The following is an 18,030-nucleotide window of genomic DNA, read 5'->3' as shown; positions in this document are numbered from 1 at the left end:
CTTTTTTAGCTGTCTCCTAGTATTTATCCCAATGAAATTGTGCTTTCGCTCTACAGGACAACCTCAGTGTGTTTTTGCGTGGCTGTGAGGAGTTAGGACTGAAGGGCTCCCAGCTCTTTGACCCTGGAGACCTGCAGGACACATCAACACGCCCCACGGCCAAGTAAGACTCGACCACTTGAGTTATGTTCCACAGATAATATCTACCATTTGAACAAGTTGAGTCCTGCAGAGTTGACTGTGTAGATTTGACCATATATACTGTATGTAGAAAAGTCTAATGTGATGCTTTCCAGATGGTAAAACATAGATACACGGGTGACAAAAAAGAGCCTAAAAGTTAGTTGATGAATTTTAATCAGTTTGCTTAGTTTGTGAATGTCTTAGAATTTACTGTTTTTTGCGCTCTGTTTGTTGACACTGTTACTGTGGCACTAACTAAAGGTGACAGTTTAAAAGAAAACTTACTAATGTGAGCTTTAAATTATTTATAGCTTTGACATTTATTTACACAAGACTCTCTCTACATCTCTCTACAAAACAGTGAGGGTGCTGTTCTTTCATAGTAAAGTGAAGCTTTGGTGAATGAAATTTTCTTAAATGTTTCTCTGCTTCAGAAGGTAAATATCTCCACATTTACCTTTGGAGATATTTTTCTCTGTTGTTATAGGACAGTTGTTTAAACTTTTTTTTTTTTAATTATTCTTATCACATTTAAATTGAGGTTTAAATTTTCAAACAAGACAAAAAAAAAACTATTTCCTAAAATTCTTTGTTGGAAATGCTCTATATCACTAGATGGTGATGGTGAACACTTTTAGCCTGCTTGTCTCAAACACTGGTTGTGCATTTCTTTGTCTCACTTTGTCAGTAACCCGTCTGTCATAAGACAATCAAGCAGTTCACTGAAACACAAATAAGTAGACGGGAGTCAATGGAAGTTTGCATGAGCCTGTGCCAGTGAAGCAACAATGGCATATCTGTGAGACACAATTGGTCTCTGTCCAAATAAAACACAAGGGTGTGCATCACACACTGAACCATGACTCCTACTTTGTTGCTTGGTAACAAAGCCAACTGCATCTAGCTTTTCATACTGTATATGTGTTTGTGTGAATATGTGGGTGTTTCGGTGTCTTTGGCATGCACTGTCTGCTGGCTGTGTATTACCAAGGTTTCATTCACAGAAGGGTTTTAAAGGTGCTTTTGGAGATGGGGCAATGCATTTCTATTTTGTTTGCGTCTCTGTTTATTTATTCTTGATTCGGCATGTGCACATATCTACAAGTATAATAATTTAGTTAATGTAAGAAAGGTCTAAAATTGCCAATCAAGATTGTTAGATGAAGAGGGAAATATAAGTGTCATTTTCATAACACTGTTTAGAAAAATGTAGGTATATATCGAAACAAAGAACAGGGGCCCAGGATAGAGCCTTGGGTAACAACACAATTAAATTAGGCGACTCATTAGCATTCATAGTGAACCTGTACCTAATATGCCACAGGGTGATTTTTTTTTTTTTCTCTTTCTGTCATTGAGTGTTTAATAGCATCTCCAAAAACATGCAGGCAGTAGTATATTAAAAATGATGCAATCTGGATTCATATTCACTCAATGCACCATTGCTTCTATTGACATGTTAAAATGGAACTTTCATTGTACAAGTAGCCCTGCACTTCATCTGGTGCTTATGTAACTCTCTCACATATAGAAGGTTATTTCCTACACCTTTACTCTTCTAGAAAACTTTGGACAGCCAGACAAACAAACAGATTGTAGTGCACTGTGAGCTGAGGAATAGAATATCTACTATTCCCGTTGATGGTCATGGCTCATTTTCCAGGATAAGCAATGGTTTGCCAGGTAGTGGAGATGAGAGGAGATGACAGCTGTGTTTCTGTTCAGCAGTCTAGTGGATTTCACAGAAAATTTTGAAATGCTGTAAAATATAAAACACAGGTTAAATCTTTACCTCAGTTGCATTATCCGTAAATATACTGATTATGGCTAAGTTAATGCTACTGGCAGTAATTATGGAAACCATTTAATGCTTTCATCAAAAATAAATAAACATTAACTCATAAGCAGAAAGAATAATGTTACTATCATCACATAACATAGAGCTAATAGAGGGAAATGTCTTGGTAGTTATGTCTAACCAAAAATTTAGTGTAAATAATAAATTATGACTTTCAAAGCCAGATTATAAAATCTAATCACATGAGAGAATTTTTTCAGAAATAACTAGCTAGCCAATTTGTAAAGGTGTTTTCAAATGTTTTGGTTTTTTCAGCCATAAGTTACTTTATATCAGTTTTTACAAATTTGATATTGAACTACTGTATATACCTATGCTTAATATACATTTGACATATGTAAGAGAAAAGAATAAGCAGCAATATCATTACTAGTTTATCTGTTTTGAGCCTTTACATTAAAGACAAACATGCAGGAAAAAAATGTAAGAATATGACAGCTGTTTACATTAGCTTGGGCCTCTTAATATGATCTAATACCTTGTGGAATGTCTATTTGTCCTTTGATTGTGCACTTACTAGCTAACAGCAGAGAAAAGGTACTTGTCTCCATGTTTATTTAGTCAACTGACAGAATGAGAGGATGATGAGGGAGGGGTTGCTGTTCATGCTCTCAAGCTCATTTCACCTTCTCCACCTTTATTTGTTTCTCATGTACCTGCTGCCATTCAAAGCCCAACTTTGAGTGTCACTTGCATGTTGAACGATTTTAATTTTCCCAAATTAAAGGTTATTATTCTTAATTTTAAAAAACTGTAACATTTAAGCTAAATATGAGTTTCCCATAATTAATTGTTTTTAAGTTGACCTTTTATACATTTTTTTAAATATCTTTATGGACAATGTAAAATGTTGTGAAATGACCTTATGCTGATATGATATACATTAGTTATTTTTATTGACCTTGATACTAAGATATAATAACTATTCTGGCTTTTCCCAAGTCGCTAATGTTTAATCAAGCATCAATTTTAACAATTTATTGATCCTGTGATCCTCTCATGCTGCACTGATCCAGGTACAAAGATTGTGGCAGGACATAATTGCAGTCAACTCTAGTTTAAGAATACTTTTAAATGTTTTTGTTGCCTGTTTTTTTTTTCTTTTTCTTTTTGTTATCAAAAAGAAAAAAAAAAATTTTATCCATTGTTAGATTTTTTTTTTTTTTTTTTTGCCATTCATCAGGCTTCACGTGTCTTTCACAGCTTAAGAAAAGGCAGATTGTGGATTTTATGTGATTGAGACTATTTAAGAAAACAAAGTCTCACACTTCCTGTATGTGTCTGTGTTTTAGCCTTTGTTTTCTCTGTCTTTGTTTTCCACCTCTCAGCCTAGAAATTTGTATTTCTACAACATGAGTGCATTTTAGTCAGGTTTGCAATTGCTTCATTCCACTTCCCATTTATAGCTTACGTGGTAATCCGCAAGATTCACATCATTTCATTTTGGCAGCGTCTGTGGTGCTAAGTGGCCTCCGCTGTGGTGTTCTCTTAGAGATGCTCCACCTCCCAGAGATCAGTTGGCAGTCAACTCGCTAGGCTACCACTATAGCACGTGTCTCTTCTATCTACTACAAAAGTATTTCTCTTTGTGAATTCTGGACTCACCATTTTAAATGTCAGTGTTTCTTTCCTTTCTATTTCAGCAGTTATTCAGTTGCTAAGACTGTTAACAAAAGGTTTTGCCAAAATGTTCGCTTTCTGTGCGTGGGCTACAGTCACTGCAGATTCTTATATTTCACAAAGTTTAGTTTTTTCTGCTGTTTCACATAGATATGTGGGAGATGGCACATCTTGAAGTTGTCTGCTGTTATCTTTATGTAAGGCACTTCACTGAATAGAACCAGAAGTCTCACTACCTCCTCTGTCTGTCTCTCTCTGTGTTTCATTCTCCAGGGGAAGTGACGGCAGTCGAAAGCTCAAGAATGTAAGTGATACTGTCAGGTTACAGTGGGATAATTTGTTTGTGTGCTAAATACATGTTTGGAAAGAAAGTGTTATTCTGGTGCTCTGTTTCTCTTTTTGCTTTCACTATCCATGATTTCAGTGGCTCTTACTAATCCGTGATCCACCTCTGTGTTTTCCTGTTAAAAAGTTGTTCCTCTTTTCTACGTTCTTGTCCCTGGGGCTGGATCACTGGGGTTCTTTCTCTATATTGTGGGGCATTTACCTTTACATAAAGTACCTTGACACAACTCTTACTGTGAAATGGTGTTAAATATCTAGTTTCTATTCTGTCTGTATTATCCTTTATTACCTTTCCACTTTACCCTATTTATGTGCATCCGTTCATGCATCTTACTTTGTTTGTTTTAGATGGTATGTTGGTTTTTCATATTTTTTGCTTAGTGTTTTCTTTCACCTTTGAAGTCAACTATTTCTACATATTCTGTGAGTCTTGATTGATTTCAGGCGTCTTTATTCTTGCCCCTCTTACAGCCTTTTAATTATTTAGAGGCCCGTTATAGTCACTGTCTGCTCAAGTCAGCACCTTCCTATCCTTTTTCTAATAATGCTGCTTTAAGAAGTAGAACACACAATGCTGGCCCTGCCTACTCTGCAGTCAAAGCAGTTCTACTCGCGCTCTCTCTCTCGCTATGTCCTCCCCTCCTCTCTCTGTGATGCTGCTGTGCACTGTACAAGTTAATGTGTCGAGCTGCAGCACTGGTCAGGCCTGTTAGCTCATTTAGCTGACTAAACATGGGGGACTCCAGCATTTGCAGCGGTGGCAAATGGCTAACATATTCCCAGCAGCCAACACTTTTGCAAGGAACCTTCTGCTGTGATGTGCTGTAGATTCAGGACTAAGGACTAGGATTTGACAGCAGCTGTCTCTGCAACACATCAAATATTGAGAGGTGACGAAACTGCATCGAGAGGAATTTGCTGATGTGATGACAAAGATGTTGTTTAGCAAACAGCAGATGGGACGTTACCATTTTTAAAAGAGGTATGCCTGGATAAGATACTGCTGAATCTGCTGTGTTCATGAGACTGTTATTTAGCAGGTAAAAGTGTGAAGAAGAAGGCCTGATTATGCATAGTGATGACTGTTAGATATATAAAACAAAATCTGTATCTGTATGCATGTGTGCATGCACTGGATAGTGCTGAGGTCCTGACATAATAGGTGGATTTTTGACTTCGTTCATGACCCTGCAGTGCGTGGCTTTAAGTGTGTTTGCACATGAACCAAAAAGGTGAATGTTGTTTTCCAGTGGAACTTTCTTGACAGGTCTGTCCACGTGTGCACTGACAGGCAGCTGCTGAAATTGACAAGGCAAAGCGTGTGTGGCGCTATGCATTATTCTGCTGTCACGTCGTTTATTTTCATTCCCGACTGTCGAAACTCTGCTGAGATGTACTCAAAGTTTGCCTTTAAAATTCTTTAAGAATGCTCTTCGTTAAGTATTGGTTGGTTTAGTGCTGCACGTGTAAATCATACAGACAGAGTTTTGGAATGTGATTGTGGAGTTTGGGATTGATAAGGGTGTGTTTACAGCACAATAGTAAGCGAGTGAAACACATTTGGTGCTGACCCAGTTCCAGTGGGAGTTGGCATGAATCTGCTATTGTGGTGACACAGAAACTCCATATTCTGCTGCTGAGAGAGCTGCAGTATGCAGCTAATGAAGCTTAACCTCAGCAGCTGTATTGTCACAGCTTCACCTCTGTAGTGTCAGGATATTAGATAAAAAAAATCTCACGTGGTTCTGAAAATATGGCTTATGAAACTAAAATTGTATAATAGAGTCAATGATTGATCGATGGAACTGTCCCCAGTTGCAGCTCAATGATGTTTCACCCTTTAATAAGGCTAAAAGTTTAACATATTTTCACCGTCCAACACAGCTTCACATAAAAGGTCTCATTTAGCTTTGTGCTTATTCTGATCAGCAGACTGGTTCTTTTGCACTCCCTCCAACTGCGTTTGAATGGCAGAAGTTGTTTACACTGACAGTATGACTGAAATAAACACATTAAGCCTTGCTGAGCTTTCTTATCAAAGCGCTCCCTGTGGACAGCTCGTTGACATGGACACAGTAAATATAGCTGGGAGCTCTTTGCCAACAGTGTTAAAGGTGCAGCTCTGTGTGATTTCCCTTTGGCCGGAGTCGGTGTGTAAATTTTGCATTTTAGACATTTAGCTGACAAAAGAACTTCAGTTCGTTGGTTCCTCAACCACAGTCAGTTACTTTGGGGCATTTGTTACAACCAGTGGTGCCAAAACAAAAGTAGAGGCTCTTTCAGCTGCTCATTCAGCTGCTGTTAATGTGTTTCAGAGAGTTAAGAATGACCGGGTAACTGATATACTCAGCACTAAGCTAGCTAACAGGCAATTATAAATCACTGTGACCACAGAAAGGTGGCTATATGTCAGCAAGAGAAGTGCCTGTGACCAGTTTCGGTGTCTGAACAGTGCCTCAGTGTTGTTGTGTTTCTTCCAGCTGCGTTTGCTAACTTATCACTTCTTTGGAAGAGGCTGAGCTGCAATTACCAGGAAACTAGCTGGCACTGTTTTACAAAAAGGGAAAAGTGAAAGCAAGAGAGTGGGTGTTTTGTTGTAGTTTTTTCTTTGTTTTTTTCTTTTTCCTTCAATGCATCCAATATTATTTATAGCTATTTGACTGCTTTGCTGCATGAACATACCAGAGATACACCTGTGTAGCATATTTTGAGTTGACAGGCTAATGAACAATGTGAATCCAGGGTATCATTTTGAAGACTTGGGATGCCAGTGGGCCGGAGGCTGCTGCCCAGACTGCTTTTTCTCTGCTGGTGACGATTAGGATTAGAGCAGGGCGATATGACCAAAAATATTTATCACGATATACATTTGAAAATTTGCGATAACGATATAACTGACGATATAACTGGCACTAGACAAAATACTTTACAACTCCACAACTTTATTAGTGCAAAAAAAAAAAAACATCAATGTATTTTCACTTAAACAAGCAGCTGTTTTAGGTGAATTAAAGTTATATAAAAATTTAACAGTGCAAATGCAAATTCCTTGCTGACAGTTTAACCAAAAGGCATTTCCAGTGGAAATTGGCCGACATATCCTTAGCATAACCATGTATAATATCCACAAAACGTAAAAAGAGGTTATACACACACAGTACCGTAATATTATGTTGAAGCACAGTACGTATCACTCCGCCAGGCTCCTGCCTGCGATAGCCGTAATGCGCTGACAATCCATCAAGCAGTCCGGGTTCGTAGCTTAGCAAAGTCATACTAAAACATTTGACAGATTTTCGAGCGCCGTGTACCACATAAAATTGTTTCGAGGTCAGTAAACACAACCAGAATTCATACATAAGGCACACGGGATTATAAGGGGCACTGTCGATTTTCAGAAAAATCAAAGGATTGATTTTAAGTGTGCCGTATTTTCCAAACAACATGGTAATAACGACGGCCCGCTAGCATGCTCTACCAAAAGTAGTGCTTTGTTGTGTGTCTGACGGACGAAAGCTAAACCAGTTCCACACCACTGAAGTTGCAGCATTTTTATAAACCAGTTCTGGTTCATCCATTTCATTCAACAATTTGCTTTCGCCGCCATGCTTTTTCCGACGTGAGCGTATGAAAACAAAGGCACTGCGCATGCGCGTTTAACCCATATTCTATCGCGATATTTCATTTTTCTATCGTTGCCCAAAATTATACCGGTATTACCGTGAACGGTATGATATGGCCCAGCCCTAATTAGGATTTGAAAACTAATTTTTAATGTTATTTTTTTTAATTAATAAGTTTAATATTGTTGGTGATGTAAGGCTGACTGGAATTAAGACAGAGTGCTTTGAGTTGGTATTGAAATGTGATCAAGTAGCTCTTTAGTTTTAAAAGGCTAATTTGTTTCATGCTTTTCTTTTATGGGAAAGATCAGCTGATATTTTTTCATGATTTTTGTCTGCATTTCTTCTTTTCTTCAGGTTTTAATTACTATCTACTGGTTGGGTCGTGCTGCCAATAGCTGTACATCCTACAACGGGCCCACGTTGGACCTGAAAGAGTTTGAGGGCCTGCTGTCACAGATGCGAAAGGTTGGATAACTCATGTTTATGCCAGCGATAAAAATATAATGGAAATCTCAAGTACATGGATAATATAGTCAGCACTTGCTTTCCCCCCCATTATGTCTCTCTTAGTAACCAGAGCTGTAAAGTGTAATAGGTAGGGAGACCATATGCTATATTAAATATTTGATCCCTGCAGTAATTCATTTCTACAGCCAAAGTGACCTGAGGCATGACACACAGCTTCTGCAGAATCACTTATTTTGGAACTGAGATTCAGTAAATGTGTGTTTGTTCGCTGTACTAACATTTCTGAGAAAACACCTTTCACCCGAGATCCAGTCAAGAAAATTGAATTTAACCTACCTTTTACCTTTTTAATGAGACCAAGAAGAAGGAGAAAAGTTAGAAATGGCAAACCCTCAAGACACATACATGCATACACCCTCTGTGACAGTCATCCGTAGCCATGATGTCAGTTCTGTGCAATTTATTCCACTATGTGACGTCCTATTGCTATTCTTTAAACTGGGAAATTGCTGCCAATTCAGCAAAAATACTTTCCCAGATGTTCACGCGTTGCAGACGGACGACACAAAGCCATAATTCCACAAAGCAAAAAAAAACTTTGATAAAATGAAGGAAAGCTCATCATGTGCAGGTGCATGAAATTCCAGAGTGACTATTCACTTCCCGCCACACTTCCAACAGTTACTAAATGGAAGCTGGACCTTACAAAAACTGATGATTGAAAAGCACTAAGCAGGTAAATGTGAGCTCAGCTGCACTCTTATTTACTTTTTGTAAAAAGCTTAGTTTAAGTGCTTGTGTTAAAGGGTGAGTTACGAGGGAGATGCATATTTTCTTACTTAACTGGTATAGTGGTATATAAGTTATAACATATTGGTTTAAATTGTGTAAAAGTGAAAGAAACAAATCACACATGACTCCTGCTGCTGTAGAACCTGTTTTATAAGCATAACAAAGACATTTAGGAGAGTTTGGGAGTTGCATAACAGATGGTAGAGGGGTCATGGGCAGGAAGTCTTTTGGTAGACAGGAAAGGCCTTTCCCCACCTTCCATTAGCTGCAACAACACATTAAAGCTGTGGACAGAGAAAGGGAGGGGTCACTAAGGTGAAGAGAAAATGATGAAGAGTGATGTAGGCAGAAGAAGAGAGAGGTTATTGGAAAAATAGATGTGGGCAGAGTGGAGACTTGCAGCATGACGGCTATAGTGGACACAAAGGCCACACAACACAAGTTTGGGGGACTTCAGTGACGACTGATGGAATATGCAGCGAAAATTCCTAATTCATTTTAGGGTGTTTGATAACTTTCATTACTCTCCACCATTTGTTACCTCTCTTTTTTGTGCTCATGCATTTTGTAAAATGTGTGTATGCATTCTCAGGAGACAGAAGAGGCAGAGAGCCCTAAACGCAGCATCCGGGACAGTGGCTACATTGACTGCTGGGACTCTGAGCGCAGCGACTCTCTCTCTCCGCCACGCCACGGGCGCGAGGATTCATTCGACAGCCTGGACTCCTTCGGATCACGCTCAAGACAAACCCCGTCACCAGACGTCCTGGTCGCCCGCGGCAGCAGTGATGGTAGGAAAATAAATCGAGTCTATACACTCTTCGATTCACACTGAACTGCTAGTTTTAGTTGACTGTGAAAGACTGGTTACAATGGCCACCCTTTAAATCACAATTTGCAGGTTAAGTATGTTCAGTAGCCATTGTGTTGTTTTAGCAATAGCTGTTTTTCCTGCGAGTGAGAAGTAAGTCTTTGTGCAGGTTGGGCAAGGTGCACAGATGCAACATATAGATAAATGAGGTTTATTGTGCTTTGAATGCTACTGTATGAAGGCTTGTTGTTCTGGCTGTGTTTTTGCAGGACAACGCCCAGTTCAAGTCAAAGGCTGTTTGAGAGAATGACATGAATAATCTCTGTACTGTTTTGAAGTCAATTAATGGCTCTTGTTATATTTAAGCCATGGTAATATACATTGTAAAAGGACTTCAGTGGTGGCTGGGCTCAGTTCCAGTGTCTGTTAACTCTCTTAGACCAAGGGCTACAATCGCACCACATTAAAGCTCTCCGTGTTCTTCACCTTATCTGACGTCAATCTGCAGTGTCAGAAAACATCCTAGAGTCTAGTTTCAATAACAAATCTGTCCCCATTTGTTTCTTGTTTCAAACATATTTCAGTTATGTAATATTAGCATATGCTCCAACAAGCAAGCAGGTGATGTAACACCAAAGGCATTTCATTTATTCATCTTTTTGGAAGGGAAAATTCAAAATTTATGAAAAGATGAAGTTGGCAAGGCAGCAGCAGCCACACACCTTCTGTTTTGTCCTTTCTTTTGTTTAGAAATTTTGAAAAGTGCTTCTTGTTACAGTACAAATTAGAGCCTGTCCTTATGAAGAAGTAAGCAGGGAGACTTTAAGCTGTAGTTTAAACAGTGAAACACTTCAACCCTTCTTATTCAGGGAAAGCTCTATGAAATCTTAGTCCTTAATTCCCCTAAAAATGCACAATGCAGTAGATTTATTTTATAACTCTATTTCTTTATTAACTCTGTTGCTTATCTAGTTAAATCTAGTATGAATGAAAATAGTCTCAGCTATCATACTTGTCCCAGCTCGCAGTCTTAAGGTGTTTGCATCTTTCCTCATACCATTGCCATCTGCACAAAAGTATCTCTGTGCTTGATGTTTGAACCTTTTGTCCTTAGTTACGGCTTTTTGATGTGTTTCTTTAAGCGTGCACTCAGATGAGTGACAGCACCAAAGACTAAGGAAGGAATGACATATCTCTATACAGTATGTGAGACAAAGAAGAGGAAGAGTTGTGGTTTCATGAGCTTTCAGTGGTTTTGATCTGACACTTGACTGGTATGTCAAGGATTATGAAACTAACAGCTCTTGGTTTTGAGAACAGAAGATATTGTTACATATAATGTATGTATATATGTAAAAATATGCTCTTTGTAATTATTTGGAAGGCATCAAATAGAGATTAAATATGTATACTTTTAAATTTGTCACATTAATTTCTGTCTTTGTCTCTAGATTTCCCTCAACGTGTTTACATTGCTTTGTTGTTTATTACGAAAAATGCTTACTACTGTATATGTGCAGTTTAAGACATCCGACATGGTAGCATGGCACTTGCAAGACCAGCATAAGCTGCAAAACCTTTGAAGTGGCTTTGTGCTGATGTCAGAAATTGAGTTAAAAATACATTTTGGTCTCACATGAGTATTTTATAATGCCAAACTGGCCACATGCTTTCATCGAAAGCTGCTAATTGCTAGACTGTTTGCGGATTTGAAGGTATAAAATTTTAATGGTAGACTATAAAAGAGATTACTGCGTTCGTCACACAGTGTAATGTACTTCTCATTGCTGAGCTGAATGTGGGAAAAAGCTGAGAAAAACTGAGGAAAAGCATCCTGTCTGATTATGTTTTTGTTTTGAGGGAAGTGCAAAAGGAAACTGTTGTCCCTTGTTGTCATCAACAGTCAAACTATAGTGCTTTAGGGAAAAATCTGCAATGTATCCCGTTTTTTTTAAAGTGTTTACTTTATTGTTGTAGATAAGTAGCTTTCATTTTTGGTTGTAGAAGCAATATTTGCTATTTTAAAAAAGTGCCAGGATGATGGTATCCAAAACATCCTAAATATGGGCCAATAAACAAGCTTTAGCCAGTCTACTGAAAGCTGACCCCTTACCATGTTTCTCTTTATTTTTTTAAACCTTTTTTTCAAGTTTAACGTAGGTTGTACTGCCTGCTGTCATTTTGTCTATTAAAAAATATGGACTGTGTAGGCTTGGTGGGGTGCCAGGCGGGTGGAAAACCTTTTATTAGCGATCTTGTTAACCACATGCACACACATGCACGTGCAGCTTGAAAGAGTTAAGAGAACCAGGCAAATGTTTATTGTTGTTGTCTGTCTACTCATGTTTGCTAATAAAGGTAGGCAAGATAAGTCAAGTCAAGACAAGTCACTATATACTTTTAATAGATCCCTTAAAGTTCCACAAGAAACTGCTACGTTCTCTTCATGCTTGAAGTGGGAATTAAACATACAATAAGCAACACCAGCCTGATGACCCCCAAATCTGACAATAACTCAAGTTTTTCCGGCAGTGACCCAAAATTAGCTTTTCAAGGGTATTCCACTATTACGCAAAAATAAACTTGATGGAATAAATGGGCTCTGTTTTCTTAAAAATAGCCTCGGGTGACCTCTCTTGTTTATACTACAGAAGCATTGCCTAATCAATTTTTCCACCGACACATGTAACCCACAGCTGATTAGTCACACTGTCAAACTGCTGACACCTACATATCATCCAAAGATTGAAAAGAACGAAGAGAGTTGATAGCTGATGAACTGAGGAGGCAGATTGGAGTTTAGCATACCGCTACCTGTGGTGGAATTTCCTTTTAAGTTTTGATAAGTTTATTTTATTTCAGAAGCAGTTTGTGATTCATACATGCTTTCAAAAGCTACATATTTAACATCACAATCTTGTGATATTTATTATTCCTGGTTATCAAAATATCAGTGATCAAATGAGACCCACAGGTACAAACTAGATATTTTTAACCCAGGGGGCTTTGAGTACCTCTAGGACAAAAGAATCCTTTTGTTAACATCCATACAAACTTGACTCCAGCAGGTTTTCCCTGCCCTGACCTTTAGACAAAGCCTTTTCTCTGTTCAGCACTGAAAACTGACTTCACCCTGACAGAAATTAGGAAGTTTGATTCAATCGAGAAATTCAATATTGGCAATGCCCTTTTGTTTGGGCTATGTGTGGAGATGGATACGGTTTGGATAAATGAGGCACTTTTGTGGGCTTCTATAGTAAAATTGTCCTTCTCACTTTCTCTGTTTACAGGGCAGCGCCCACTGCCACTCACAAGCCGTTTGAAAGAATGATTGAATGATGTAATTGAGGTAGTTTTAAAGGTCTCGTAGAAAATATCTCTCCAAAGTGTCTGAAAACTATGTTTTCAGACTCCTGGCTTCCTACATAATCAATGGAAAATCATCATAAACTGAAAGCATAGCTTTTTTCTCATACTGCCACATAAACAGTTTACGATTGTAAGAATGATATTGTCTGTATTCAAACTTGGAATCTTTTTTTAATTTGTGTTTTAATTTTAGTTTGCATAGAAGTGAAAAAGGACATCTTATATAAAGGCAACAACTGTTAATTTTGTAAACTAAAATGTAGAGTGTAACTAGCGCTTGTACGGACACGTATAGCTGGGGACCCGGCAGCTCAGTAGTCATTCCTGTTGTTCTTCTTTGAAGTTCCCTTGAAGGCTTGTGCCTCGGATGTCTGGATAGTTGGTGCATTATAATGTAAAGTCTCAGCAGTGTACGGTGTATGTGGTCAGTGTTTCTGATCACATTCAAGTGGTCAGAAAAACAAGCACGTGCACAGACACCCACATGGACACTCGCACTCACCATCTGATGATAAAAATCACTCCACAATAGCGGACTCACAGACGAATATAACAAAGCTGACGTTTGTTCACATTCATTGGCTGTCTTGGTATGGACCAGAGGTTCTTCAGAACCTGTAATAATGATGTACTTTCATCAGCAACTGATGTGCTTCCATGCACTGGAAATAATACATACTACGTATTAGTTACTTATTTACTACTATTGGTATTAATAGTAGTACATTTGTGTTATTTCTTCTAGTTTTTCTTTTTGCATTGTACAGTTATAATAAATGCTACGTTTTTCTAGTTAGCAACACATTGTTGAATTAATTATTTCTCACATTGTTCTTACATTTTGTCTTTTCATACTTGGGGTTTTGGACATTCGTTACAACTTTTCAGTTACTGCGATCGTTATTGAACTAGACTTTGTAACCTTTTCTTTCGTAATGCAGTATAACTAGATGATGATGATGACAATTGATGTCACTGTATTTTTCTAAAATCTTGGTACACTATGGACCTGACCCATGATACATTTTCTCTCAAGCTTCACTATTACCATATGTGCACAGGGAGCACATCATCCTGTGAAAAACATATGTTGTTCCTTAAAGATGGATCGACTTGGATGGTAGAGTCCCTCATGTTTCCATTGCATGGGTTAAGAGCCATAATTGAACCCTTCGTTGTTAGAAGTGCAGATTTCTCCAAGTCTTTTTTTGGACCTTGATCTGTCAATCTTTGAAACCACATAAAAAGCCTTTTGATAGAAAAAGAAGCTTTTCACAAGTTCAAATGTGACAGCTGCTTCTAAGTGTATGTCCACAAAAATAAGTGAAGCTTTTATGACTTAGATCTGGTTAAAATTCTGGGTTTGTACTCTGAATATATATACATTGAGTCATAAATTTATAGGTCATAGTCTGAGTACACATGCAGTCAAAGGGAGGGGACAGTAGCACATGTGCTGAACATCTTTGAGAGGAATTTTTAGCGACCTTGAATAAAGCAAGGCTGCAGTTATCTGTTTGCTGTGGGTTTTAACATATCTAGGCTATGGTTTGCAAAAAATTGCCAAGTAATCGTGGATGTGACTGATATATCTTCAGTAAATCACTGGAACTGTAAACATGTGACCTGCTGAATGAGACTGAGTTTCATTTCTTTCTTCTATATGTTCTTAGAGGATCACAGTGGGCCATCGCACTGAGGAATTTAGGACCCCAAGTAGGGAAAGTCCTTAAGCAATGAACTTCTGCAAAGCCAGGTGTTACCACTGATATTACAAAGCTAACATTATGTTTAAAATCTGATTCACACAGGAAGAATTTACTCCGTGCCTAACTGCATGCTAATATTTAGTCAACACAAGCTGCACAATGCAAGTTTTGTGATGATTTATGTCACCTGCTTTGTTTCATAAAAACAGGCTTGCATCTGATTTATGCTCTGTGGCAAGAATGCACTGCATATAATAACACTATTAGACCACTGTAATTTTGTTATGCGTATATGATGGTTTAAAGAAATAAATCTGGGCTTTCTGCCACGAGACTCCTCAATCAACAGTTTTTCCTCTGATCTTATTTTTGGTTTAATCTCTTATGTCTCCCTCTTGTTCTCCCTCTGTCTCTCTCTTGCAATGACTCAGCAAGATACAGTTTTCTTGGACACTTAAAATGAAGTCATTTTTTATCATTTTTTGAACACATTGCAATTGAAAAGGGGCTTTAATATAACACATACTTGTGTTTACATGATTTGTCACAAGAGTAAATGGGCTTACAACTGGGTGCTTTGTAGAGTATATCTGAGTCTCTGATTACTTCTACCACACTTTGAGTTTTGTTGTTTTTAGCTTATTTTTTCTCAGCATTAAGGTAAAGGAAATCAGTATGAGCAGGTAGCATTGTTCCTGCCATTTTGCTTAATTTCAGAACTTTTAATCAGCGTTTCTGTCATGACCAATGCAAAAAAAGTGGTTACGTTTTTCCCATGCAAAATACTTTTTGACAGACATTGCTGTGTAGTCTCTAAAGACACACAGTGCATGTATAACATGTAGTATAGTCTGTTTCTTCCATATGGGTTAAAAAATACCATTTTGATGAAAAATGTGTCCTCTGGTGCCAGTGAATACTTCTGTTCGTCTCTGTTCGTCTCATTAGGCCGTGGCAGCGACTCGGAGTCTGACGGCGCTCCTCACCGGAAGATGCCAGACGTTCGTAAGGATGACATGCTGGCACGACGGACGTCTGTCAGCGAGCTACGAACCGCCGTACCCTTTAACCAGTACCTGCCCAACAAGAGCAACCAGAGTGGATATCTGCCAACGCCACTACGCAAAAAGAGCAACGACAAAGAGGAGGGAGGACACAAGAGCTGGAGTACCGCCACTTCACCTGTAGGGGGTGACAGACCTCTTAGGTAGGTGTAACACTAGAGAGTGCTTTTGTGACTTGGCTATCAAAAAGGCATTTAGTTTAGCCTAACTGAAAATATCATATAATATTATATGTATGGAATACTAAAAGGTTTCTGTTGTTTGTGTGTAGAACTTATAACAGCATATGTGTCGATATATACAATTGTTGTTAAGTTGGGCACAATCCAAAACAAGAAACAAAGAAGTCTAATAGCTTAATGAACAGATTATCAGCAGGACATGTTACACCACTGTGGCTGACACTGATTGGTGCAGATAAACCCTAAAGCTTGTTTAAAAAGTTCTGGCTGAAAGCGCACAGTTCTGGGTGCGGATGGAAGAAGTTTGACTGCCCAGAAATCCTGTTAAAACAGTTTTTTTTGTTTTTTTGATGGCTGAGATTAGTAGATGTGGATGTAGACCATGAAATAATTGAAAGTAATTACTTTAGTACAGAACTGATAAAACTGACCAGTGTGAAAGACAGATATTAAAACAAATCAGCTGTTGGAGATTTTTCAATGTTGTAAAATGTTTTGTGTGTGTGTGTGTGCGTGTGAGTGATGTTTAGGGGGGGTGTTTGTTTGTTTGGTTTTTTTTTTACAGTAACTGGCAAGATTAGGTGTTATGTCAAATTGCATATGCCTGTAATAAAACCTCTCAGCTTTTGATTATTTTTCTAGTATTGTACAGATGTGAGTGGCTAATAGAGGCCAGATGTGGGTTTTCATTGGCTCTAATTCTGACTGAAACAAATGTCTGAAGCAGATTTAAAACAAAAGGTCTTTTTGAAATAGTCTGGCATGACACCATGCAAATTTCATCACAAGTTTCAGATTTCCGCTTGCTCAGCGGATTCCTTGATGTGCTTTGATTGTCTCTTGTAGCATCGGACGTTGCTTGTTTGCTATTGACTAGATTGAGTTTGGTGTTTAGGGACGTATACTAGGGGTGCAACAATACACAAAATTCACGGTTCGGTTCGGTTCGATACTTTGGTGTCACGGTTCGATATTTTTTCGATACAAAAAAATGTTCATGCTTTTTTAATTTGTCATTTATTAAAATTATAAATATATATTTTAACTCAAAAGTACAGTTTTTAAATGTAATGTTGCTGAAACAACAAAATAATAAAAAAATATATCTATCTGCTTGAGAAGTCACTCATCTTTGGAAAAGAGAGTTTATTACAGAGAAATGTCTCTTTCCAAAATAAAAGCTATACTATACGCTTCTTCTGGGCTATATTCTCAGCAGCATATTAAACATATCAGGTCCCCATAAGGAGAATCATGTGCTAACGGCTGTCTAAATGACTCGGGTAAAGTTTGTAGCATGCATGCTTGTTGTTTTTGTCTTTGCACTAGGATGATGTCGGCGTAAATGTGCAGTCATATTCGTTGTGTTCCCACTAGTGCTGTCAGCGTTAATCTGAAATGACGTTAACGCCACAACAGGCAAATCTCCGTTAACGGGTTACAGCGGATCGCCCCGTGCTTGGGGCTGGACGGCGTCAACACATTAACGAGCTAACTGCGCTAACGCACTAGTTCCCACCAATGTAATTGAGCATTGCGTGGCACATCCGACATACTGTTTTACTTTTGTCCATGACGCGCTTACCTTCAGGGTCATGCTTCACAATGAAAAAACCAAATTAGTTCCAAACGCCAGATCTGAATGAGGATGGGGGAGGTTCAATTTGCCATGTTGCAACGAGCTTAGCTTCTGTCTTGCTAGCTTGTGCTGCGCTCAGTGGATCTGTGCTTGATAGTGCAGCCTAGGCGGAGTAGTCGAACGCAGATCCACTGAGCTCTCAACACAGACAGCATCGTCAGAAGAAAAGTTGATGAAATAAATTAAAAATTTTGTATTGTTCGATACATATGCGTACTGAACCGAAAGCACTGTATCGAACGGTTCAATACCGATGCGAGTATTGTTGCACCCCTAACGTATACTTGTGGCAAAAATAACAATCGCAATTATTTTGGTCAGTATTTTGATTACTTAACATGATAATGACTTCGTAGAAGAAAAA

The 18,030-nt window shown here is 38.3% G+C and overlaps 1 protein-coding gene across 7 annotated transcripts in view; it reads left to right on the top strand.

Moving 5' to 3' along the window:
- The window catches only part of LOC102789617 (LIM and calponin homology domains-containing protein 1-like), an 85,400-nt gene that overhangs the window by 42,623 nt on the left and 24,747 nt on the right, over positions 1–18,030 (top strand). For all 7 annotated transcript variants that reach the window (XM_087846739.1, XM_087846740.1, XM_087846734.1 and 4 more), the window contains exons 4-8: positions 57–163; positions 3,935–3,965; positions 7,987–8,097; positions 9,485–9,683; positions 15,730–15,988. In XM_087846739.1, the coding sequence (XP_087702865.1) occupies positions 57–163; positions 3,935–3,965; positions 7,987–8,097; positions 9,485–9,683; positions 15,730–15,988 (707 nt within the window). The remainder of the gene's footprint in view (positions 1–56; positions 164–3,934; positions 3,966–7,986; positions 8,098–9,484; positions 9,684–15,729; positions 15,989–18,030) is intronic.

The sequence above is a fragment of the Neolamprologus brichardi genome, chromosome 2 (genome assembly GCF_056152115.1).
Source record: "Neolamprologus brichardi isolate AB-2024 chromosome 2, ASM5615211v1, whole genome shotgun sequence".
NCBI classification, from domain to species: Eukaryota; Metazoa; Chordata; class Actinopteri; order Cichliformes; family Cichlidae; genus Neolamprologus; species Neolamprologus brichardi.
The sequence above is the reverse complement of the archived record's forward strand: the minus strand, read 5'-3'. Positions and strand labels throughout refer to the sequence as shown.